Source organism: Sinocyclocheilus rhinocerous, unplaced genomic scaffold (assembly GCF_001515625.1).
Source record: "Sinocyclocheilus rhinocerous isolate Xijiao unplaced genomic scaffold, SAMN03320098_v1.1 scaffold206, whole genome shotgun sequence".
Taxonomy (NCBI): domain Eukaryota; kingdom Metazoa; phylum Chordata; class Actinopteri; order Cypriniformes; family Cyprinidae; genus Sinocyclocheilus; species Sinocyclocheilus rhinocerous.
Window position 1 is genome coordinate 419,108 of NW_015647488.1, and position 27,090 is coordinate 446,197.

Sequence of the window (27,090 nt, forward strand, 5' to 3'; positions counted from 1 at the left end):
TAAGACCAAACTGAACATGGTGTGTGTTTATGGTGCATGTCGGCAATGTTGTCTCGGCGGGGGCGGGGTGTGGTGAAGGTGGGGCTTAGGTAGACGATATTATCGGATATCGCGATAGTTTTAAAGGCGATTATCGATAAGATATTTTTGACATATCGCCCAGCCCTACTGCACGATAGCGCTAAAGCGAGGGGAAAGAGCGACATAATGAAGGATTTATTAGCTTGGCTTCACTGAGCCATGATATGAGGAATGGATGGAAAGACGCAGGAGAGTGGGGCAGCGTGAATGACTGCACGATTGGTGCGTTAAAGATGTGTAGTGGGAGGTACAGTGTTGGAGAAAATCAGTTTCCAGTTTCCACCTCTGATACAGAAGCTCTAGTCTTCTCCTCATTTATTCTCATTGCCATCAAGATGTCATACATTTGTGCAAATTAAAAGCTTCTTGTTGAGGAGAGGTATGCTATTACTTTCCTAAATGCTTGAACAGTTTTCACCTAGATGCTTGAACAGTTTTCACCTAGATGATGGTGCATCCCAGACTTCGTTTACTAGTCTTGTAAATTAGATGTTACAGCATAATACTATATAACCAAAAACATTTATCATTCTTTGTGTTTATTTAGGTAGCTTGTATTTAACTGCTGTGCATAGTAGCCCAGCACACTGTTTGCCGATTAGACTGCTAGCTTAGCTTATACTCTCGGCAAATGTTCAATTATACTTTTTAACTCTTTCCCCGCCAGGATGTAAAATAAGTCTCTGAAGTCCACAGAGTGTGTATGTGAAGTTTTAGCTCAAAATACCCCACGGCCCACAGATAATTTTTAATAGCTTTTATAGCTAGTTTTAGGGTATGAGCCAAAACGCAGCGTCTTTGTGTTTATCCCTTTAAATTAGGGCTGAACGATTAATTGCATTTGCGATAATATCACGATATGAAAAAACGCGATTTTTCAATCGCAGAGGCTGCGATTACATTTAACACGCTTTTTACAGAAAGCATGAGACGTCCGCGCTCTCTTATAGCTCTCGCAGTACTTTGATGACACACACACCGATCGGTCTAAGCAGCGCTGCTTCCAAGTCGAACACATCTAAGCAGTCTTCAGAGGAAGCATCAAGTTGGCACGCTACAGTGTTGCCAAGTTCGCGATTTGGGGAACCCCTCCAAAAAACGTGTATTTTACCCCCGGAACACTATTTTTGGGCTAGTTTTGAGTAGCAATTAGGCAGATTTTGTTGCGAAAACCTGGCAACCCTGGCATGCTAACGTTACACGCGGAAATATTTGAAAGCGTATATAATGAACGTACTTCAAACGTACTCCATCAGCAGGAAAAGAAAAGAAATAAAACCGTAAATAGCCAAAGGACGTAACTTACAATGGGAGATGGATCAGTTTGTGAAAGGGAAGAGAAAAGCCATAGATGAAGTCGCACAGAACCAGGCAGGTGCTGGTCATTCAAAAGCTAAATGCAGAAAATATGACGAGGCATATCTTGCTCTCGGCTTCACTCACCGTGTCTATACCGGACGCTACAGTTGTTGCGCTGCACCGCAACAGCTCTACTGTACACTGGACGCGACAAAGCGACCGTTGCAAATCATTTTAACTTTGTGTCAGTACGTCATAAATAGAACAAGGCATCAGTTTAATATCGGGTTTTGTCGTGTCGTGTCGCGCTGCATCCAGTGTAGACCGCGTCACTGATTATAATGGGTTGGGTTCTACTACTGTAGACACGGTGTAGACACGGTGTTTAATGTCGTTGGTGAGGAGGAAACCTGTGTGTGTCCTATGCCTTAGCGGAAAGCATTAAACCCACAAAAAATAAATAAATAAATATATAACAGAGAGAATAATAAAAATAAGTTATTCTCTCTATGCTGTTTTTCAATGTTTCAAGTGATGCAGGTGTTTTTTCCCTGTATGTTTTTTAAATTAAAAAAAGCATAAATTTTTCATGTTTAGTGAAATTATTTGGTAGTCTGAGGGGGGCGCAACCAAAAAAGTTTGAGAACCACTGGTCTAAAGTTAACAGACAGTGTTTAGTGCAGTCCACATGTTTACATATGTTTATTACAGTGACTTTGAATTACCTAAAGTAGTGTGGTAAAGCAACAGATTTGTTTTTATATTTCTGCAATCTACTTTAGTTTGTGTGATTTGTTACTGACTTTCATATTAATGTTTACACCAGGCTTATTTGTCAGTGCTTTATGTTGTCATAATTATTACATGCTTACAAGTAGGGATGTAACGATTACCGGTTTGACGATACATTGTGATAAAATACCCCACGGTTAGTATTACCGTTTCATATTTTAATTATCACTATAACCGTATTCGATTACCTCGATTTGAACAACTGAGGATAAATAAATACTGTACTGCACAGGGCTCCAGTGTGCGACCAAATGGGCGCAGTTTTTCTGCCGGTGCGACTAAATTTTGTGTGCGGTCGCACTGGCGATTGGTAATAAAAAAATCGCAATTAGATTATTTTCCAAAATCGTTCAGCCCTACTTTAAATGCAAATGAGCTGGTGCTCCCGCCTCCCTTTTCAGAAGAGGGCGGAGCTTCAAGAGCTCATGCTCCGGCATACTGGCAACAACAAAACAGGACAATTTCACGCAATCTGATTGTACTGTGCATAGTAAATGCACATTTATGAATTACACAGACGGGGAGCACAGTGCGATTAAAAATAACGACATAGCTGGTCTCATAGTGCCTTCGTGTGCTATCACATTATGAGCTCGACAAATTCAAGCAGTCGACTTCACATTGCTTTCATATGCAATTTTTAACTACCACATTCCTATTTCCGATCATTCTGGTAGCATGTGAAGGCAGCATCAGTGACAACAGGCAGAGACAATGGTAGCTTTAGCAACATTAGCCTTACAGAGAGCCAAGAAGCTCTTTTGGAAAACAAAATATGACGCCTGATGCTTACTTTGTCTGGAGCTGGCGTTCGCGCACGAAGTGTTGGTATCAATCCCCCTTTCAGAAGCAATCTTCAGAATCAATGGGTGGGACTTTTTCAACTTGGGGAGAAATCTGGAACCGCTCGTTTTGAGAGACTGTTTGTTTTAATGGGATTATAAAAAAATGTGATTTTTACCATTATAGGCTGGTTGTTTTCACACACTGTGGCCACACAACTGTCTTCAAACACCTTATAAAAGTGATCTTTGCATAATAGGTCACCTTTAAACAAAAAAAATCTGTTTTATTCTAGATTCAAGCATTCTTTTTTTATCGACACTTGAATGTAGGTAAGTTTTATAAAAAAGCAACATTTTGAGCAAAAAGCAGAGAAGATTTGATCAAATACTACATCTGGATCATATTCTGTAGGATGATCAAAGCAAAGATGCAGTAGATCGCTTCCATCAACACCCCCAAAGCTTGCACAGTCCTTTGCCACTTCCTGGATCGACATTTCACTCGGTAACATTAGGCAGTTTTCATTTATGTGCTGTTTATTGTTGATGATCATATTGTTTTTCATATGCATATGCATACATATGAGATCACTCGTTTCTGCGTCTTCCTCATATGTGTTTTTGATCGACACATTCTAGAATCATTCATGAGATGCGTAATAGCACCCCTGAACGTATAACAACGAGAATGCGGAAGCCCGGAAAATTGTGTTTGGCGGGGAAAGAGTTAATGTATTATAGATTTTTGTTTCATTATGCATTACAAATCACTACCACTTGGGCTTCTAGGCAAAGTCAGTTCAACATGGATGACTTTGGTTTCATCCGAATATGCCTACTTCCCTACTACATAGTTGGCAAAAAAAAAAAACTGTATGTGAAAAGAGTAGTCCAAATGTCCCAATTCATAGTATTCATAAAATGACACTTTACAATCCCATGATGCCATGAGAGAGGATTTATGAATGGCAAGTGAAGTGACGCAACTGACTCTGTAGGTAGGTATCAACGAATGTAATACATCCCAAATTAATTCCCAAAATCAGATTTGTGTTTTTAAATTTTTCTCATTTCCATTTTTAAAGGTTAAATTAAAGTAATGAAAAAGCATGTCTAAATAATTAAAATCATGAAACGTATATAATTTAACAACAATTTATTACTCTGTCAAGGTCCTATGAAATGTTTTATTTTTTCTCAAATTCCGTTTTATTTTCCCCAAATTCTGTTTTCCGTTTGAGTTTTTCTAAATTTTAATGGTTCAATTCAGTTTTAATAATCGAAAAGCATGTCTTATCAATTGAATTCATAAGCCTGTGCAGTTTAATAATTTGCTAAATTTTAATTTTTCTGTGAGTATATGGTCAATAGTTTTGTATCAGATGAAATGGTGAAGTGACGCTCAGAGCAGCTCTGGATATGAAGTTCATGTCCTCGTATAGTGAGCCGGCAGATGCTGAAAACACAAAGAGACACAGAACAGGTAGATTACTTATTTATTTTTGTGCTTTAATACTCAGACACTAGTTCATGTTGTGATCTGCCTTACTTTTGATTTTTTTAAAGTTCACATAGTAGGTTCATCATCAAATGTAGTACCTACAGTACTCAGACAGTATGTGATTCTGGATTCCGGCTTTTATCATCATCAGAAATGTTGTTTGATATTTAGTCAATTATCAAGACTTGCGTCAGTCTTGCTGTTGGTCATACTGTCACTTCTCTTCTCCAGTCCTCCCACTCGATGGCCCTCCCCCTGTATGAATAGTGGGGAGCAGCTGTCTCGTGCGTGGCCTGAGGTGCTGTGTGGATCAGCCACGGCCGGCTGTAATAGCTCAACACTAAAGCCATTGTCTGGGGACTCGTCTGAGTGTTTGTGGTGTGGGTCACTGGATTCACTACAGCTTTTTTTGCTTGTTCACCCCCCTTTCCCTTGCTTTCTCCCTTTCTTTGGGTCTCACATATACACATACACATACACTCTCATTCACTCACTTTCACACAAAGAAAAACTGTCCCCACCCCATTGGGCTGTGGTCGATACACAGACTTGTGACCACTGTGTCGGCCGTCTCCTGCTCGGTTCATGTGAATGGTAAGCGTTTTTTTACAATTGGAAAATGGGAAATTGTGGATGTGAAATAAGGAGTCCACATTTGTTCTGTTCCTGTTTCCCTCCTCTTTTTCACTCCCCCCTCTCTGTGGACCAGTTTTCCTCATTAATAATGAGTGTCAATTAGACACTCTGGCTCTCTAGAACATGTCCAAACACACACACACACACACACACACACACACACACATACACGCACGCATAGGCAGCTGCATGGGAATAGATGCCATGCCTGCCATTGAAGTCATGGAAGGGCATGAGACCAAACAGCAGGACTTCACCATTGCGACGTCAACCAGACAAACCGAGGCGAACGCAACAGGAAAAAAAGAATCCTCAATGGCTTAATCATTCAAATCAAACATGTCTGTGAGATAGAGGTCAGGAAACTAGATTCAATTTGACGCACGCAAAAATGAGGCTGAGAGGAACATCAAAACTTAAATCTTTTAACAAATTTCCAGTGAACAAAATAGTTAATTCCTCAACTTTTTTGAAATCTGTTTGTTTGTGAGAAACTTGCAGTCTATTTTATTTTCAACAGTTTACCTCAAAGCAAGGTTGTGCCAATGTTTAAATATTTTTTATTTTTATTATTATTATTTTTTACAAGTTTTAAATGCTTCTCACATAACAATCTTCAACAAGTTGTACTTTTTACGGCAGAGCATTTAAAAGTTTGTCCGCAAATTTTGTGTGGACAAAATATTCCAGTTTCATCTATAAAATTATTGATATCAAGGAACACAACAGCACAGCACATTGAATGAACTGTACTTCTTTTAAATTTCGCTACTAACAAAAATGTTTTGTGAAACATTGGCATTTTTTTGGAAAGAATTTAATGGATGAAAATCTCATTCCTCATCCCTTTCAAAAAAAAATGTTTTCCCCGCATTTAACTTGCCATCAATTCACAACAAGCTAGATTGTGCCTATGTTTATTAAGCGTTAACCAGTAACAAATGATTTTCTCATATAACAATCTTCAATATGTTGTACTTTTTAAAAAGACATTTAAAATGACTATCCACAAATTTTGAGTTGTCAAAATATTACAGTTTCATCTGTAAAATGATTGACAACTGTTGACAACTGACAACTGATACGGAGTGCCGGGTGGGCTCTGTATCAGTGAGAGGCTGGTGCGGAGTCTAATAAAAGGGTAACAAACGGGTGCAGGGAACAAAACCTGTTAATGCCTGCAGCACTTAAGAAACGTGGCCCCAAATGAGAGCCACATGACCAGGCTCTGCATTCACAGGGGTTCTGTCATTCTTTGCCCCACCCCCTTTTTCTTGTTCTGTGTTTTATGTAATTTTAGTCTTATCCTGGAGGGTAGCTCATACATGCTAGGGCCCCTCTGAACAACACAACACATATGCAGATTTTTTTCTATGGTGGTTGCAAGGTTTCTTTTTTGTGGATTTTGGTTATGTGGCATTTTAGTGGTCTTCTCGGGTCCTAAAATCTGTACTCGACCCGAATCACTTCTTACCCGAACCCAACGTGCATATATTAAAGGTGACATATCATGAAAATCTGACTTTTCCAGGTTTTAAGTTCTATAATCAGGTCTCCCGTGCATCTACCAACCAAGGAAACGTGAAAAAGTTTAACCCAGTAACTTTGTTTTGGTAAGCCTTTTTCTGCAAGCGTCTGAGAAAACCAGCGCGTCCGATTTCGCTCCCTTGGTGACGTGGCAAAGGGATCTCATTATCAAAATGATATAATAAATGATCTGTGGAGTATTTTGAGCTGAAACTTCACAGACACATTCTGGGGACACCAGAGACTTATATTACATATTGTAAAAAGGGGAATAATATGTCTCCTTTAAATGAATGAAAAACCCGACCCAAGACAGAACTGATGAAATTAGACCCAAGTCCGACCTTACCTGACGGCATTTAATTTCGAACCCGACTGGACCCGAACGTAAACGGCATTGACGTGTGTACAGTCTGCAGCCTACAGTCTGCAGCCCCGCAGTCAGTCAGGAAAAATCCCGGTGTTCCTGCTGACTGATTTGGCCGCTTCTCCATTACTTTGATTTATTTAACATTTATTCAATTTATTATTAGGCTACTTTATATTAGTGCCTGCCTGATGGATACAAGTTATTTCTGAGCTCAGGTTTCAATTGAGACCATTGGATTTGAAAAATAAACGTGATAGTTTGATATAAATTAAATCGATAGCCTAATAATTCATGGATTCGCTAGTGTTGTCTGCAACCTAATCTCCGGCGAAAGGCTTCTGCACACAAAAAAGAAAAGCCCTGCATGAACACGCAGCATAATGAAGCGTGTGGATTTTCCTGATGGATCTCAAATCTATAAGATGATTTCTGTGTGCGAGGTTACAAACGTATGCTCCTATTCTAGGTGCGTTCCTCACTTAACACGAAAGTGCATCTGTACTTTAGATCCTTGTATCAGTGTTATTTTTGTGTGCAATTATATTTCTTACTGTAGGAAATAATGTAGTAAATTGTAGCCTAATTCAAGCTGTGAGAACTCAAATCATATACTGTAAAGAATAAATAGTCAGAGCTACTTAAATGAGGCAATAGACACAACTGAATCAAACTGATTGGTTTCACTCTCATGAACACAAGGTATTTCTTTTGTGTTAACTGCCTTTTAATCATGTTGAAATTGTATTCTGAAACTATTGATATAATTTGCCGCATATTCACACTAAACATGTTTCATATTTTGATGAAAGCAAGATGATATCTGTTAAGATATCCCAACTCGGCCTAGTTACTGTTAAAATTTCTATCTACATCTCATCTCAATATTGATGCTTTACATTAAAATCTTTCCACATTTTCAGTGAACAAAAATCTCATTCTTCACCCCTTTCAAAAACTGTTTATTTGTGAGAAACTTTCCGTCAGTTGCACAAACATTTGCCACTAGCAAGGCTGTGCAAAGTTTTATAAGTTGCTCATATAAAAATCTTCAGTATCTTCAATGTGTATGACAGAACATTTAAAATATTGGTCTGCAAATTTTCAGTGGACAAAATAACAGTAACGTGATTTGATGAATTTTAGGGAAAGAAATATGCACTATTATTGGCACTGGCTTTCATTTGTGCAAATTATTAATGGTAGCGCAATTATAGTTAATTTCTGTCCTTTTTTATTATTAATTTAAAAGCACAACAACCATATCAAGGTATACTATATCAGGTGCTGCTTCCAATATCTGTAGAACTTGTCACCACCCTCATTTGTTTATCTGTCATCTGACCTGAAATGCCCTCTCCACAGAGCTTTAGAGCTCCCAGCATGCTTGTCTCTCAAGCCATGTGCTTTGCTGTATTGATCCTTCATAATGCAACAGTATTAGCTGAATATCTACAGTCTCAATGTTCGGTGTCAGAGCTGTAGTGTTTCTAGTGGTCTTAAAATGCTGCTTCCATAGGTAGCTCACAAAGTTCTGGAACGTAGCACATGACTGTCCATCCAGACGGTTTATGGAAAATAACAAGGCACATTAACATATGAACACCCACTTTACATATAAACGTATTTAGCAATTTGTTCTGACCTGATTAACTTCAGTTTCACCACATTGTTTTTGGCAACAGTTTTACAGTGTCCAAAAGTGTTGTGCTCTGTACTCAAGCTGCACTTTTATGAAAGTTGTTTTAGTCTATCTTAACAAGCTTAGTGACCCAACTCTTGTGTTTTAGTTTTATTTCAGGATTCCAAGTTTTCACAGGGTTAGAGGCCTGTAAAGTCGAAGTACTGTGTTCAAGAGGGCTGGCTCTAAAAAGCAGGCATTTACTTGCGCAGTAAAAACAGAACGGCAGTACCATGCCAAGTTCTGTGGCAATTGTTAAGACCTTCTGCGTGTTTTAATCGCGCTCCTTTATTAGTGTTTACCATTCTGCTCTGGAGAGAATGGGCTGAATTAGACTTGTGCCGGTATTCGGTAATGCGATATATCACGGTAATGAATATTCACGATATTGTTATCGTGGGCACTTCTAAATACTGTGAATAATTATATATTACAAATTATTCAGAATTTTGAATGCATTTTAAGAATACTTTTCCCATCAACTGGTCAAAATGCACAACACCGCTGTATGCTGCGTGAAAGACGCGTGCGCACTCTGATGTAAACAAGCGCGGACGAGAAGCACATGGCGGAACATGTGAGAGACGCTCTGGATGAAAGCGCACTTTCACTCTCTGACAGCAGATGGCGCTAAACTGCAGAAATGATAATAATAATAATATAATAATTCATTTAAATGCAGCCTTTACCCCGGAAACCCTGTAAACAAAGCAGCTGCACTACTTTCTGTTTCTGAATCGTGTTTAAATTATTTAAATAGCCATTCAGATTTGTGTATTTGCTATGATGTTCATCACAGTGCCAAATACTTAAATATTTAGACTTAATAGGCTATTTATTTTCAAACTTTTTTTACATTTTAATCTGGACTACAACATGCCCTAGATATTGTTTGAAAGTGTTTTGATTCTTTATTGTTCGGTCACACTTTACATTAGGGCTTCATTAGTTAACATTAGTTAATTCATTAGTTAACATAAACTGCCAATGAAAAATTCTTCTGAACATTCATTAATCTTAGGTATTCCAATATTTAATAACACGTTGTTAAAATCGAAAGTTGCAAGTGTGTTATTTAATGAGCTAACATGAACTAAGACTTGTATTTTTTAAACAAGGATTAATAACTTCTGTAGCAAATGTTGCTATTGCTCATTGTGAATGTTAATGCATTAAGGTTAACTAATGAGGTCTTATTGTAAAGTGATACCTATTGGTCTTTATAGTTCTTTTGCACTTTAATCTGTGTAAAACTTTTGACTTTATACATTTTTCTGTATTGCTTTATTGCATTTAAATGTTCAGTTATTTTTGTTATAAGAAAAATGTTATTAAACCTGTTATACTGTATTATGACAGCACTTTTTTTAACTAAATTCCAATATCTTGATAATACCGCATACCGTGATAAAAGCATTAGCAATTAATCGCAACATGAATATTTGATACCGGCATATCCCTAGGCTGAATTCACGTCTCTCCTTAAATGCTGTTCTCCTCATTCACCCTTACCAAGATTTCGCTGGCAGGGATGTCCTGTGGAGATCACAGGGGAAAAGATCTTAATAATTCAGTAGCATTTCTTCCTAACTCTCCAAAATCGGCACGCAAGGGCAGAGGAGTTACGGTAAGCTGGTCTAAATTTAGCCGTAGTGGTGCACGCATGCCCTTGATCTTGAAATCCTGCTGTGGACCCTGACAGGTTCCTTGAGTGACCACAGTGCAATGCTTTATGGTGTCCAATAGGGGTGGGCGATATAGCCTCAGAATTATATCACGACATTTCAAGAATATTTGCGATAACGATATTTATGACGATATAGAAAAAAAACATGGAACAACGTTTTATTGGTGATTGCAGCTGGCAGGCAGCAGCATTTGTTAGTGCAAACAAAATTAAGAGCATTTTCCATCCTTTGCGGCGCGTTAAGGCCAAAGTACTTCGGCCGTCTGTGTCCGCGCACCGTCTGCATTACATCATTTTCGTTATCAGGAGGGCTAACCCGTGCAACCAGTCCGCGTGCAGGCAATTTTTTGAGACCGCGCGGACGGTGCACGTACAACAGCGCATGCGCGAGGTGAATGTTGAGACAAGAGTAGGTGGTACTGCGCATATGTGTTGAGCTCGTTCGTCCGCGCTCATCCGCGGTTGAGTATACTTTGAAAGCTGTGCGGACACGGCTGTGAGCGAGACGGAACGCTCTGCGCCGCTTTGCTAAAGATATGCGCCTCGCCTATTTTTGAAGGTAAGAGTGTGTGCTTGAATATGCTCTTGAACTGCTCTCGCAATACTTTGATGTCATAGACCGATCAGTCTGCGCAGCGCTGCTTCAAGTCGAACACACCTATTGGGTTTGTGGTGGTGTTGTTGTTTTGCGCGCTAGGGAACGTATATCCGCCATACGTCATCACGTCGCTATATCATTGATATCGCGATATGACACACTTTTTTTATCATGTAAAAAATTATACCAGTATTATCGTGGACGATATGATATGGCACACCCCTACTCTCCACTTATGGACTGATGCCACGTAACTAGGGTTGGGAATTCAGAACTGGTTCTTGTTCATGCATATACTGGAATCCAATGGTTTCATTGAGGTTCATTGAAGATAATAGATCTTTCTGTTGAGTTGCACACAAATGTCTTTCTGCTTCTACACAATAGTCAAACATACAGTACATAAAAACCATGACAATAGTTATGTAGGAGAGAGTGAGGACATGCCTGTGACCTGTTTTACTTCTGTCTCACTGCAGGTTTACAAAGGGCTGGACATCATCACCAATAAGGTTACAGAGGAGGAGCAAGCCCAGTGTCGCCATCACATGATCAGCTTTGTGGATCCATTGGTTAGTGGATACACAGTGGTGGACTTCAGGAATAAGGCTCTGTCTCTCATATCCTTTCTGATATGTCCAACCCTTCATAGTGAAATTCCAGAATCTTCCAGGTCGAATTAAATTATTTTAGGCCTTTTTCCATGTCTGTGCTTGATTCATGAACAAGTGACTCTTTATAATCAGTTTTTTTAATGAGTCTATCACTAGATTAACAAAACTCTCTCAAACTTTGCTTGTGAAGAAAGGCCTGTTCATTCCAAGGATGGTAATTATAATGATAAAGTTTAAAAAATTGTTCTTATTCTATGAGAATAACGACGTCAACATCACAGCTGTAACAACGATATGGAAGAACTATGTCATTGGACTCCCTTTCAGAATCCACCTGACATTAAAGAGCTCAAGCATTTAAAGCGGCAAATGCGCGCTTAGAATGTTATCATGCGTTGGTGTTAACATTAAGTAGTTATTGCTATAGTTATTTTTCTCGGTGTGAATGGGTCTGACACTTTAGCGATCTGAATCATAGCCAGGGAAGCATTCAGAGCTGTCACGGAGTTTACAGTCGACCCCCTTACTGAACAGCGAGTAATTTTTATGATTGTCCTGTAATTTGAGGAGTCAATTTCTCAACAGTCTCCCCCATAGTCTGGAACCCTTTGACTAGTTAACTGGGTGACTAGTCGGCCATTTTGCCCAGTCCATACTCCCCATAATTAATGGTTGCAGAAATTCATTTAGTTGACACGTTTAGTTGACAGCCCCTTCTAAATATAAATGCTTTTTATTTTGTCTCTGCAGATGAAATTAATGGGCCATTACTCAGCCTTTTAAGATATCATCTGCAAGCTTCTTAATGATCATTCTGAGTAATTGTTCTTTTAAAATGTCATCGCCTCCCAGACATCAGTGAATCTGCTTTTGTGAGACTGTGTCTTGTTTGAATGCGAATCCCAATCTTTTAATTTCTCGTCTTTTGTGGAATGTGGCATTTCCCACCGAGCCACATGAATGGCTGTGGCATTTTATGAGTGGGCACTGGGTTGTACTCCCTCGGCATGCTCTTTCAGTACATGCAAGGGCATTACTGGAAATGCGTGTGACGGAGAGCGAGGCGCGTGGCTGTCCTCGTTTTCCCCGCCCGCCTGCTGCAGATGTTTGCTGAGAGATGAGGAGGATATTAATAGCTGAGGGAGATGCTGTGAGGAGGTGCGTCGGCTCTCGCAGTGTCTGGAAGAGCGCTGCCGCAGACACCTCAGACGCTCACGCGCAAGAAATGAGGAGTGGCGGGTCATGAGCTCCCCAGTCTTGCTCCCTCACTGAAGAGCAGTGATAACCACTGTAAAGCACGCAGAAATGGGGCTTCATTTAAAATTAATAATCACAATTAGGATATCAAGAGAAATAATCAAGAGTTATCTTCTGTCATAACCATTCAGAAATGCTTAACCACTCTTTATCGGTTTCTCGCAATCTCATCCCCACCCCTTTCCTCATGGCTGCCTCTCACTCCCTGCTCTTCTCTCCTCCTCTTTCGTTTTCTCCACCTCCCTCTCCAGGGATCACAGAGTGATGCGGGTGGGGTGGACAGTGTGTGTCCAGACTGCTTTGATTTTGATGCATGTGACCTGGAAGTGTGTGTTTGGCCGTCTCGATTGAGGAGGAGTGCTGATGCACCTTCTCATATTGAAGCAGTTATCGAATTGCTCCACGGAGGCAGCCTTTGATGCCGTTTATCTTTAGCAGAATCCCAGCAGTCGTGTTGAACCGGCTGCCCTCTCACGGCACCAGGCCTGGACATTACTTGCATTATTGTTAGAGCAGCTATAGATCTAGGAATATGATATTGCATTTCAGCCAAACACTGTAGCACTGGTGTGTTCTGCAGTCTAATCCAATGTGGTTGCACATGTATGATCATTGTGCATAATTTATGTATTGCTTGTAACTATGCCATCATTTATTTGAAAAGTGAATTCCTTTCCTTAATTTCATACATGGAGGACATGCACCGTCGGAAAAAGCTGCCCATCATTGTTGGAGGCACAAACTACTACATTGAGTCTATTTTATGGAAAGTGCTCATCGACACTGGGGTAAATGTGGTAAATGTAATGTTTTAGGAGTATGAACAATTGCTCTGTTCCAAAATCTAGTGAGCTGCCTACATGGGCAGCATTTTGAAGTCACGATGTAACAAAAGTAGCGACAGAGCTTTTATTTTATTTTGGAGAAGTTCAACATACATGACCAGAGAGAAGTCTTTAGTTTCACCAGAAGACCAAGTTATGATATATTTTGATTAAAATGACATTTATCATTTGAATCATTCACAATAAGATCAATAACATTCATTTAGAAAATAGAAATGGTGAATTTCCATTTCATGCCTATTGCCTACTTTAAATATCATATACGTGCCTTTATCAGGAGGCCTGTTCCGTAAGGAAGGAATCCTAATTATTAGAGCCCGACCGATATGGTTTTTTTGGGGTCGATACCGATACCAATATTAGGGGGTAAAAAAGGCCGATACCGATATATCGGCCGATATTCTTTGTGTATATTATAGTACAGTACCAGTCAAAAGTTTGGACACTTTCCCATTCGTGTGTCCAAACATTTGACTGGTACTATATATAGAATACAGTATATACATAAACAGAATATATATACATAAACACATTTTTTGCAATGATCACTCAAATGTGGTGATCAAACACTTATAATGGTGACAGAGATATATGTAAGGGCATTTAACAATTTAACAATAAACTTGCGATGAGTGCGATGCACAAAGTAACGGGGTGTTAGTTGTAACACACGTGGTTTGAATATTTATTTTACCATAGTAACATTTAAATTCTGGCTTAAGTAAATTTTTTATCTCAGTTTTAACTGTAATCATGGCGGAATTTCATGTGAAGTCGCGGGGCACTTACGGTCGAATAAGACAACGCTTACTGAAGGGAAAGTGTTGACTGGTGTCACTATCTCGCGAACGCGCCCGAGGATCCGCCATCAAATTCGGGGGATCCCTTCAGCTCGAGGAGCCCTCTCGAACGCCACCCTCCGCGCGTCGGTAGCCCCCCGGGATCGCTAGATCGGTCGGCGCCGGACCGCGAATTTAACCAACCTTAACTCCCGAACCCCGGGGGCTATCGACGCGGCGGTGGACTCATTCGAAACCGGGCCTCTAGACGTACACTCGATTCGCGTTCGAGAGGGTTCCTCGAGCTGAAGGGATCCCCCGAATTTGGTGCAGATTCGCCGCGCCGTTACGGAGATACGTCCGGTCAAAGTTTCAGTGGTTTTCCATAGACTGAAGCTTTAAAGCATTTCATCCAGGTCGCCAGTAGCAAACAATGGAGCGTGCTCTGAAAAAAAATTGTTCATATCGGCGGCATATTCGCCGATACCGATATATCGGCGACAGGTTCATATCAGCCGATAATATCGGCAAAACTATATATCAGTCGGGCTCTACAAATTATGTTGCCTTTTAAGATACCCCAAGAGAGAAGACAATCCCAGAATGCAGTTTTATTAATTTAAGTTTTGTGAGTACTCTTTATTAAAATATCATGCGGTTAGCTTAGCAACATGCTAATGGCAAACTGTTAAAACCAATTGCGAGTCTCACTATTTGTGTGTCACAGAGTTGCTGCCTATGTCGAGTGTTCTTAATCAGTCTCTTATGATGTTCTGTGATGTTTTGGATGCTGCTGTAAAAGGCAGTAGGCAACGTGGCAGCTCTCTAAATTTTGAAACAGAGCTAGTAAGTCTGAGTAATATTAAAAGGCTTTCTGTGCATTTGTTGGCAGATATGTTCTAATCGAGTCCTCCTCTGTCTTTCCTACAGCAGGGGAGTGACACACTGTCAGAAAAGGGTGGGACTTGTGAATCAAGGGTGGAGCTTGAGAAACTGGGAGGTCCTGAGCTTCACAGACGGTTGAAGGAGGTGGATCCTGACATGGCAGCCATATTGCACCCTCATGATGCACGCAAGATCGCAAGGTAATTACTTCAGTGATAGCATAAAACATTGAAAGCTTAATTACAAGTCACAGAAAAGACTACTGTGTATTTCCACTGAGTGAATATTTTTACCTTTGCCACAGCATCAGCATGGTATAATTTAAAAGTATTTGTAAGAATTATATGGCTCTGAATGGGTACTACTTACTATACAAAATAGTCCAGTGTTTGAAAGTAATGCTGCAATTAATTCAGGGTTTGAATTCCATTCAAATTTTTGGACCAGCAGGTCTGGCTCTTGGGATTAAGTCTGCATTTTGGATCTTGTTCTTAGTGAGCCTGGCAGTGGTCTTGGTCATGGAACATCTAGTTTTGACTCCAGCTCGGTGTACGCAAATATAACCATTTTCTTAATTTGTAAAATTTAAACTATTGAGTAAAGTTCCTCAAGTGCACAATAGTGGTAGTTCATGGGGCTTGAACAGCCAATCTTTTTAGATACCAGTCACCCTATTTACTGTGTCTTTGCCCTTTATTCCTCTTTCAGTGAATGCTGTTTATTCTTATACTTTTTAGGTTGAGTTGTTTTTTTCCCCCTCATATATTGTTACAAAAGGAGCGGAACTTGACGTGAACTTGGGTAGGAACTAGAGATCAACCGATATATCGATTTACCGATATTTTCCCGATATTTAAGCATTTTACCATAATCGGATAGAAAGATGACTGAAAAGAGGAAAAACCAAAGTGAAAGTATGTTCTTACTTCACTTAGTCATTTATTTACTTTATAACAGTAAATAAATATCGGTTCTGCATATCGGTTATCGGGCACATAAACATGCAAATAATTGGTATCGGTATCGGTTATAAAAAAATCAATATTGGTCGATCACTAGTAGGAACCTTATCATTCTGTCTTGCCATGGTAAATTTTGGCTTTTATTTGGCATCTATTTCTTTCACCTATGTGGGAGAACTGCTGATGGCTGTGACTTCCAAGCGTGCCTCAATTGGTGTTTGATTGGTATCAAGGGGCCGATTAGCACCTCTACTGAGCACTATGTGCTCGCTTAATTGATGCCAGCCTGTGTGCCACTGCATCTGCAGTATTGCTGCCGAGGATGAGCTCCTCTCCCACAGTTCACAGTGCTGATGTCTCCTCCTGATATCAGCTCCTTTTGAGAAACTGACAAGCTTGACAAAATCCCATGCACCACCTCTGCAGCGTGACAAAACTTAACCTTCATTGTTCATCTTTTGTTATCTGTTAGTAGTTCATCATGTTTCTGTTTGGTACATGGTGTGTTCTTTCCAAATAATATGTTCAGCTAAGAGAATATTTGGCATGCGTAAATCTTTCAAATGCATTTGAGAAATGCATTAATTTAACTGAAGTTATATGGTATTTTGACTATAAGTTGATGGCCAGTTGATGGGTTGATTGATTAACAGGAGTCTGCAGGTTTATATGGACACTGGAGTTCCACACAGTCGGCTTTTGGAGGAGCAGCGAGGACAGGATGGAGGAGATTGTCTTGGGGGTCCCTTGCGGTTCCAGGACCCTTGCATCTTCTGGCTGCACTACGAAATGAATGGTAGCTCCATTGTAGATTGGCACTATAACATGTCTGCCGTATCCTTATTTAATTTCCTCATTTGTCCTCTTCTGTAGCTCTGGATGAGAGGTTGGACAAGCGTGTGGATCAAATGTTGTCGCTTGGGCTGATTGATGAGCTTAAAGATTTTCACCAACGCTTCAATGACAAGAAGATCAAAGAAAACAGGTAGCTCTCACTGTTATGAAACAGAACTTTTTAGATGCATGATTCATGATAAACAGTTTATGAAACTAAACACTTGTGATTTTCTGACAACGCATAACCTAATATGCTAACTTGAATATCACATTGTCTTTCATGCACTTCAGAGAAAAAAAACAATGACACAAATGTAACAAATTAGCAGTTTAAAGATAGGCTACAAAACTACAGTGTCAGTTTAAAGATAGGCTGTCATAATTTGTTGTTGGTTTTATAGATTCATCAGTATCTATAATAACTTCATTTTTACTAGTAATTGGTGAATAATATAAGCCACCAATCTGTTGTACACCTCTAGGTTTAAGATCCTCTATTTGGTTTTGGAACTAGGTCAGATTTGTTTTGTATTCATAATCCTAGTATTACCTCTGAATGACCCATGTGAAACTTATCTCGCACAAGCTGCCTGACATAAAAGCTGCACAGCTGTCTTTTCTTTTCTTCAACTGTCAGAGAAATACAAGAAAGCGAAGTTTCACAGGCTGAACCTGTTCTGCACATCAGACCTTTTAAGTTAACAAGTTCTAGCAAGTTTATCACCTGCTGTTCTTGTCAGGAGGGGGTTCTTGTCTTAAGTAATGGTGGGAATCCGGGGTTTTGACAAGTGAGACGTTTTCAATAACTGACGTAGATGTCAGTTGATTCGGGCAAAGTGACTGAGCCAGTTGAATGACTCGGGTGTGTTTTGAGTAATGTCAGACATGGCCGTAGCCAGCTATGAGGTCACCAAGGTCTGGACCTCGGTAAATTTTTCATGTTCAAAAATAAAATTTGCTCTTTGAATGACTAATTTACTGTTTAAAACTCCTCATATGAGTGTGTGCATGTATAATTCAGTTTAGACAGTTTGCAAGAATGTTTAGCATCCGTGGTATGAAAATGATCGTTGCAAGATGCTGGCGGAGTGAACAAGGCTTGAGAGAGTTGTGAGTGAGGGCGCGGGGCGCGTGCACAGCCTTCGTTGTTGCCAGATCCACCTATTATAAGTGTCTTTGGACTTGTTTTTTTCCACTTAATTTGATACTTAAAAAAAAAAAAGAAAGAAGTTAAGTAGCAGTTTAGGGTTAGCGATATCTTTATCTTAATTACAAAAGATTTGATTTAATTTCGGTTTATTTTTAAAAGGGGTCATATGATGCTTTTTTAAAGATCATTATTTGGTGTATTTGGTGTAACAGAATATGTTGACATGCTTTAATGTTCAAAAAACACATTATTTTTCAAATACTGGCTGACTTCACTTTGATGTGACTCTCTCTCTCTCTCTCTCTGTCTCTCTCTCTCTCTCTCTCTCACGCGTGCGCACACACAAACGATGCGCAAAACTCCGCATTTGAACAGTCAATAGCAAATACTTAAACTAATAACAAAACAGTAGCTGATTCAGAAGCGCCAGATTGTCATAGCAAAGTCAGAATTACCTCCTCTCCTAGGTTCACGAAACGCACAAACAAAACAATAAATGGTTTTTTTCTATACTTTTCTTAATCTTTTCAAAACTCCCTCTTTATTTAATTTTGCCTTTAATGACTGATACACAGTAGCCCCCACACAGTAGCTGTGATGGGCAAATACCCAGCAAAAACACCCAGCAATGAGAGTGGCATCAGTTTTACTCAATTAATTTGGTGCTTTCTCAAAGCTTAAAAGGATTAAACTTTCAGCCCCTGGAATAGAGTGTGTGCACAGCGTTGTGAAGTGGCAATCTGTCTGAAGTAGTTTACTGGTGCATCTCCATGCACTGTTTTCTATTCCGCTTGATGAAGTCTGGCAGAACACAACAATCCAGCCCAAACTCTAAAAGGGTGATTATCTTTAATGGCTATTATAAAGACAACAGCAAAATGGCTGTCCAAACTCAGAAGGTTATAAGGGTCCAGCAATGGTTTTACCCATAATGCAAAATTCACATTTGAAATATCTTAATCCTAATTTCTTAGCATGTGCCTGTCAGCATCATAGATTTATCACTGTTAACAGTAAATTACTGGCAAACTTGAAGGGGTCATATGATGCTTTTTTAAAGATCATTATTTTGTGTATTTGGTGTAACAGAATATGTTGACATGCTTTAATGTTCAAAAAACACATTATTTTTCAAATACTGTACATTATTGTAGGTCCTCTATGCCCCGCCTCTCTCAAACGCTTCGTTTTCTACAAAGTCCCTCCTTCCGACAAGCGCAGTCTGCTCTGATTGGCCAGCTGACCCAGTGCATTGTGATTGGCCGAACACCGCAAGCACTCGTCGGAAATGTAACGCCCCTTACCATAATCGCGAGCTTCATCTTTCAAAATAAATGTAAAGACAGTAAATAATGTCATTAGTTTTACCATCAGTTCAAGCCTGAAAGGGGAACAGAGTCGCGTGACAGACACAGTGATGAAGCTGGTATGTGTTTGCAGTACACAAGCCACGGTTAAGACAGCTGACTCCACTGTGATGTGTCCCTGTCTCTCTCTCACACACACACGCGTGCGCACGCACGCACACACACACACACGCACGATGCGCAAAACTCTGCATTTGAACAGTCAATAGCAAATACTTAAACTAATAAGAAAACAGTAGCTGATTCAGAAGCGCCAGATTGTCATAGCAAAGTCAGAATTACCTCCTCTCCTAGGTTCACGAAACGGTCGTCCATAAAATGCATTGCTGTTCTGTTGTAAGTAATCTTAAAGATTCCTAAATGCATCTACTTTCGGAAGGCCAAATAAAGTGCTTTTGCTTTCGCCTAGAAACACACAGCGTCTCCCTGACATGGCTGCTTCAACACTAACTGCGGTTACTGAAACCACGCCTTCTTTCTTTGCATGCACATTTGGGCGGCATTACGCAAATAGAGTCTTAACTTTGATAAAGAATATCTCTTTGGTTTTGAGACTTTAGTCATTGCAACTTCAGGGATCTTATCTATGCACAATCAGCTTGTAACACTCCAAAGAGAAAGGAAAACTTGAAATCGCATCATATGACCCCTTTAAACTAACAGTAATCCAAAAAGCCCACAGACAGGTTATTGCTGACAGGATACCACATTTGGTAAGGCAAATGCAAAAAACAACATATTATCTGTCAAACGTTATCAACGCTATCAAAAACCGTAGCATTTAACACTAGTACACAGACCTGTAGGACAAGTAGGTTACAGAATGAAATGAAATATGCAAACATTAGCCATGAAGAAGTCTATGCTATTTCATTAAGTATAGTAGTTATATTTTCACAGTCATGCTAAGAACATTCATAAGAGCACTAGACAAAGTTATCTATATAGCAACGGTTATTAATGAAAACTGTAACAGTAATATGTGTTGTTGTATGATTAATAGACACCTGATAAAATGATCCACCCCTAACCTATAGTAAAGTATTAACAAATGTTGATGCAATAAATATGGTATAAAATATGGTATAATTTAACAGTGTTCATCACTCAAAAAACATCTTTCACGAACATCTACATGTCTGTCTCTTTTAAAGTGTTAGTGTATATAATGAGTTGTTTGCACAATTCTTAACCCCACCCCAGACCTCACTAATTTTCAAACCCTGTTTAAGGCCAGGATGTCAGAGTACATGGAGTTACGAGAGGTTGCATTTACACGTGTATGCCTTTTGAATTCACAGGAAATGTATTGGTCCATACTGCTGCCTAACATTTGATGCGACCGTGACATTAGCATTAGACTGTGATTCAGGGCCTGTTATCTAATAAACTGATTTTTACATTTCATTGAGCTTGCCGTATTTATGAAGACTATAAATATCTCATCATGCATATATACGTAAATATGACATTAAAATGAACTGAAATGTAATACATTTCATACTTTCTCAAGGACAGTCAAGGCTATGTCAGCATATCTTTATAGTATGCTTCTCAAAGGCAAGCATCACCGGTACTGTTGCTCATACTTAGGTTAGGATTTAAACAACCCTCAGTGTTAAACTTTGGGACATAACTTATCCCACACCTTTTGAGGTTCAGACATCAATTAAATTGTTGACGATAAGTGCATGACACCCTGGACGCCATGGCATCTGCTCATGAGACCCAAACAATTGCGTAAAAACAACTTGGAAACCACTCATAACTGCCTAATAGGAGCCACTCACAACTCCCTCACATAGATATGCCCATGCAACCACTCATAACAGCCTAACAATTATATGGAAATGCCCTGGCAACCACTTATAACAGCCAAGGAATCACATGGAAATGGCCTGGCAACCACTCATAACACCGTCACATATATGTGCCCATGCAACCACTCATAACACCCTAACAATCATATGGAAACACCCTGGCAACCCCTCATAACAGCCTAGGAATCATATGGAAATGCCCTAGCAACCACTCATAACACCCTCACATATATATGCCCATGCAACCACTCATAACAACCTAACAATCACATGGAAATGCCCTGGCAACCACTTATAACACTCTCACATAGATATGACCATGCAACCGCTCCTAACAGGCTAGGAATCATATGGAAATGGCTCGGCAACCACCCAACCAAAACACCCTAGCAACCACATAGAATTGCCCCACCATCCACCAATGACACTAGTTTTGTAGTGGTGATTTTTGCAAAGACAAGCATCATGTGGTGGCGCAGTGCTGTCAGTCAATTTGCCAATCAGGCTAAAGATATATGGCACAGCAGATTCAGCTGTAATCTTCAGATCTTTTAGCAATCAGAACATCAGCGAAGCCCATGATGCTGTGTCCCGTGCTTTAGACTGTATTTACTGATGCACTAACAATATTTGTTTGAAAAGGTGATTAATTATTGATTGTTAGTGCTGTCGCATGCTCTGTTGTGCGGGGATATTGGTGGATGGACTGCACTGCGGTGTGTCTGTGTGGATGTTGATGACACAGCAGTGTCTGGGGTTGGGCTGCTCTGGGTGTGGTTTCTGCTGATTGATTGCCGAATGCCTGGCTCTCCGTCCAGCCGATCGCACCCCGCCTCCCCTCTCAGACGTCTTCGTTGGCAAACTTGCCAGCCAAGCTCTTTTCTCCTCTTTCCTCACGTCATCCCACTCTCTTCCTCCCCCTTTTTTCTCTTCTTTTTGTCTGCATCTGCCGCCCTTCCGCCAGCCCTCTCACCTTACACTGGAAGCAGTCACAAGGCAGCAAGGTCAGACTCTGCCTGTCTCTCCTTTCCATTCCCTCTCGGTCTATCTCGCTCTGTCCTGTCAATAGACCCCCTCCCCCTCGCCCTGTCTGCACTGTCTGTGTCCCTATGACCGGCTGATCTCTGTTTTCTGAGCTGTATGATGACTCATTTTTACCCCAGGGGCTGGTGTCCTGATGCACCCAGTGACCGTGTTTCCATCTAAAATTGAGTCCCATTAAACATTGAATTTGATTTCACCCTTGAGTTCGCCCAAAGGGCCTAATACTTATAATATTGTTCTTTAAATTCTGCTACAGCTAAGCAATAACATTGATAATGAAACATTCAAAAGGAAAAGCTTTGTTGTTTAGTCTCGGTTTAATTACTGTAGCATTAGGTGTGTTTGCTCTGTCCTGTCAATAGACCCCCTCCCCCTCGCCCTGTCTGCACTGTCTGTGTCCCTATGACCGGCTGATCTCTGTTTTCTGAGCTGTATGATGACTCATTTTTACCCCAGGGGCTGGTGTCCTGATGCACCCAGTGACCGTGTTTCCATCTAAAATTGAGTCCCATTAAACATTGAATTTGATTTCACCCTTGAGTTCGCCCAAAGGGCCTAATACTTATAATATTGTTCTTTAAATTCTGCTACAGCTAAGCAATAACATTGATAATGAAACATTCAAAAGGAAAAGCTTTGTTGTTTAGTCTCGGTTTAATTACTGTAGCATTAGGTGTGTTTGTATAATGAAGTGCATTTGAAAAATGTGAGCTGTTGTGGAAAAAGTGCACAATCTATGGTGCTAAAAAAACATGGGAGCACTTTAAACTATTTTTAAAGAACTCTTTAAAGTATGTAGTTTCATATGAGATGGTTGATGCTTTGACAGATTGCTTGTGGTTTCAGAATACTTTTACCAGTGCATAACGTAATATAATATATTCATAGCAGTGAAATGTTGCAAATTCAAGCTTTTGAGAGCATTTCTATTTCACAAAAAAAGCTTATTGTAACTGAGTTGCTGTTAAACTTCAGACATAACTGAACTTCACCCAGACGGAGCACAACAGAAGGCATTTATTTATCTTGTACATCAGATTTAGGTTCATATTTAATTGAAATTCATAGCTGAAAGAATCATAGCTGTAATAGCATTATAAACATTACCTATCCCTTACATTTCATAGGAGAAAATACAGTTATGGTTTGCTGTTTTTGCAGAACATTTTTCTTCCTCTTTTTAAAAAAAATGTAATTTCATTAAATTATTGCTGCTTTAAAACTGTGTACAGAAATGTTTGTTTTGTTATTGTTATGTATTTATTCATTTATTCACACATTGTATAGCATGCATTTACACTACTGTTTAAAAGTTTGGGGCTAGTTTTTTTTTTTAAATACTTAACACCCTGGCAAAAACCCAGAGCATTCTAGCGTTGTGGTGCTCTTGTGGACAAAAATCACTTACATTTACTTTAGTTGTGTACATAAGGGATTTAGTTTTCTCCTCTGTGTTTGCAGTCAGGACTATCAGCATGGCATATTCCAGTCTATTGGCTTTAAAGAGTTTCACGAGTACCTGACAGCAAGTGAGAACATCAGTCAGGAAGAACATGACAAACTGAAGATTAAAGGTAAGGATTCATTCTCCTTTTCATTTGGCTTGAGCTTGAATGTCTTCAGTCTTTTGTTGTTAAACTATAAACAGCTTGTCAGTTCAAGCCTTGAGAATGAACATAGTGAGAATGTTGATGTTCTTGAAATTTCTCTGCATGAGAACAGTTATGAAACCTTTCCTGACTTCGCACAAAACAGAGCAAACACAATCTCAGACACTCATCCTGAAAACATTCTCATGCTCTTCCAAGCTGTTTTTTTGTAACCGTCAAACAAACCAGCTTTTAAACAAAACACCAAGCAAAAACACTAGGTCCAACAGTGATTAAAATTATCATTACATTATCATTGTTATACAAAAATATGACTACCACCATCAGACAAGTTCATTGTACATGTTCATTATTAATTGCTGGTGATTAATTCTCATTACAGTAATGATTTCTTATGATTATGCTAACATGTCTGATGCTTATGTAAACAAACCAACAATTAAATAAATAATACAGAGGGAAAGTATGTTTCAGACATGTAATAAAAAACATTTTATGTCATATCTATTAAATGATTTACTCATCTGTCACAAAGTCTTTGACTTATCTTCATTTGGGCATGAAAGTTGCAGCACTCATAACGGCACTCATGTCTGCTGAGAGCTCATAAGTGTGGATTGCTTGTGTTGAGTGCTGAGCATTACTGACTTGTCATTATGCCATGGAGTCAACAATGCTGGTCTTGGATTGGTTAGTGTTACTCTGATGTTTATATGATGGATTGTGAATTGCATTTATGTTTTGTGGTGATTCCGCTGCCTGTGAGCCCGAACAGGAAGTATTTTAACAGTTCAGATTCAAGATAAATCCCTGTCTAGCCAAATGATATTTCGATTTGGAGATAAAGGTTAGAATCATGATTTTTTTGGGGTGTTGTACTACAGCACACAGTGAGTGTATATTAGCACCGTTTGTTGTTTGCTTTGGGATCTGATAGAGCGTTAGGACCTGCATTTGGATTCTGGTTAAAAATGCGTCATGGTTTCCTCAAAAATATTAAGCAGCAACTGTTTTCAACATTGATAATAATAAGAAATGTTTCTTGAGCAGCAAATCAGCATTTTAGAATGATTTCTGAAGGGTCATGTGATACTAAAAACTGGAGTAATGGCTTCTGACAATTCAGCTTTGCCATCATCACAGGAAAAAAAAATACATTTTAAAATGTTTGAAAATAGAAAATGGTTAATGTAGTCTGCATTTTCTCTGTGCTTCAAATTGAATGGGCGGCACTCTGTTCTGATGTCTACTGTAGTGTTAGCACGATATATCGGTGCTAAAAAGGTATCACAATATCCTGCTTTTAAAAATGTTGCGATTCCGCATTTTACTAGTACTGGTACTTTAAGAATGTGTTTTAATAAGCCGTATTTCCTGAGTTGCATCGACGTGTGAGGCTGATGATACAGTAGAGCAGTGTGTGTGCAGTGCTAGTCATGCCAAACTTTATATATCTGCCCAGCGCAGGGCTGCTTAAACTTATTGACAATTTAAGAGTGGATAAGAAACATGCATGAATGAGAAAATAATAAAGCATGTGACGTGCATGATGTTAAAATTAGTTATTATTAGGGCTGGGCGATATGGCCAAAAAAATTATCATGATAAAATTTTTCAAATCAGTTGATATCGATAATTATCACAATACATTTCAAATCTTGATTTCTGTCAAGTTTAAATGCAGATTTTTGCTCCTAAGTAAAAGTTGTACAAACCAGACCAACAATTGTGGTTTTAAACTTCTCTTTATGGTCAGAACATGACAAACACGGTTTTGAATTCTTTACACTTTGCCAGTCATTATCCCTTAACAAAGTAAATATCTCTATAGAGAAATTAATTTCTTAGTTTCTGCATGTTCTAATGAGCGATATGGTTTCAAATAGGGGTGCTCCGATCAGGATTTTTGAGGCCGATCGCCGAACACAGAAAGCAGTATCACAGAAAGCAGTATCTGCCGATACCGATCTTTTTAAAGCTTTATTTTTATCATTTATAACAATTTATAGTGATACTCCAATCAGGATTTTTAGACATTTATTCAGGGCCTGAATTTCATTTTTGAAAAAGGGGGGAATTCCCCTCTTAGGTGACTCTTGTGAGAGGAGAAGCAGCTTTCACACACACGAGTCCCCTACTGATCCGTGGCTGTTTACCACAAACACAACATTTATCCATTATTTTGATATTTATATATTTCAAATCCAAACATTGTCACTGAAATGCTTTTTCAGCATTGCAATTCTTTTTTTACACAGTACAGTAATACAATCTTTCACAGACATGTTAAAACACAATAAATATAAGTAACACATTATTCAATGCTTTTTACTTTTGCATTTACTTCTAGATTTATATATTAAGTTGCTCAAGCAAGGGGCAAAACATTTAAACTACTTTTCTTACGTTATCACAAACTTACCATTGACAGAAATAGACAGCTCTACTGCCTTCTCTTTTTCCTACCTCTACGAGTGCCATCTATTATTGCCTTGTTTATTTAAAAGTGCTCTTTCCCTTTAAACCTAGCCAAAAAGCCATATGTGTTGACATATAACAGCAAAATGCGCTGTTACTTTAATTCAGTGCTTGCAGTGCAGAAATAGACTCGGTGCGGAAACGATCTCTGCACTGCTGCAGATGCACCGCTACTGGAACGCACTGCTGGTCCTCAACCGTGTGCAGTGTGCATGCTTTATTAATCCGTTAACATGAGCGCGGAAAAAATACGCACCACATTCGCACTGCAAATGGAGTAATGTGAACAGGGTGGCCGCGGGTCCTTAAAAAGTCTTAAAGTCTTAAATAAAGTTTTCCTAAAATAAGGCCTTAAAAAGTCTTAAAATTTATTAAATTCAGATTCAGTAGGTCTTAAATATTTTTGGTCACATTACCACAAAAATGTCTCCAGTCTAACGGACCCAGTGAGTGTCCATCAAGAGTACTTTCCCCCCCGCCGTAGTTAC

At 39.3% G+C, this 27,090-nt stretch overlaps 1 protein-coding gene across 4 annotated transcripts in view; it reads left to right on the plus strand.

The window, feature by feature from the left end:
* Positions 1 to 27,090, plus strand: part of trit1 (tRNA isopentenyltransferase 1) — a 61,446-nt gene that overhangs the window by 14,423 nt on the left and 19,933 nt on the right. For 2 of the 4 annotated variants that reach the window (XM_016513718.1, XM_016513719.1), the window contains exons 2-7: positions 11,434 to 11,577; positions 13,518 to 13,613; positions 15,380 to 15,534; positions 16,950 to 17,092; positions 17,170 to 17,281; positions 23,976 to 24,088. In XM_016513718.1, coding sequence (XP_016369204.1) covers positions 11,434 to 11,577; positions 13,518 to 13,613; positions 15,380 to 15,534; positions 16,950 to 17,092; positions 17,170 to 17,281; positions 23,976 to 24,088 — 763 coding nt within the window. Of the gene's footprint in view, positions 1 to 11,433; positions 11,578 to 13,514; positions 13,614 to 15,379; positions 15,535 to 16,949; positions 17,093 to 17,169; positions 17,282 to 23,975; positions 24,089 to 27,090 lie in introns of all 4 variants that reach the window. The other 2 variants (XM_016513721.1, XM_016513722.1) reach the window with 2 other exon arrangements.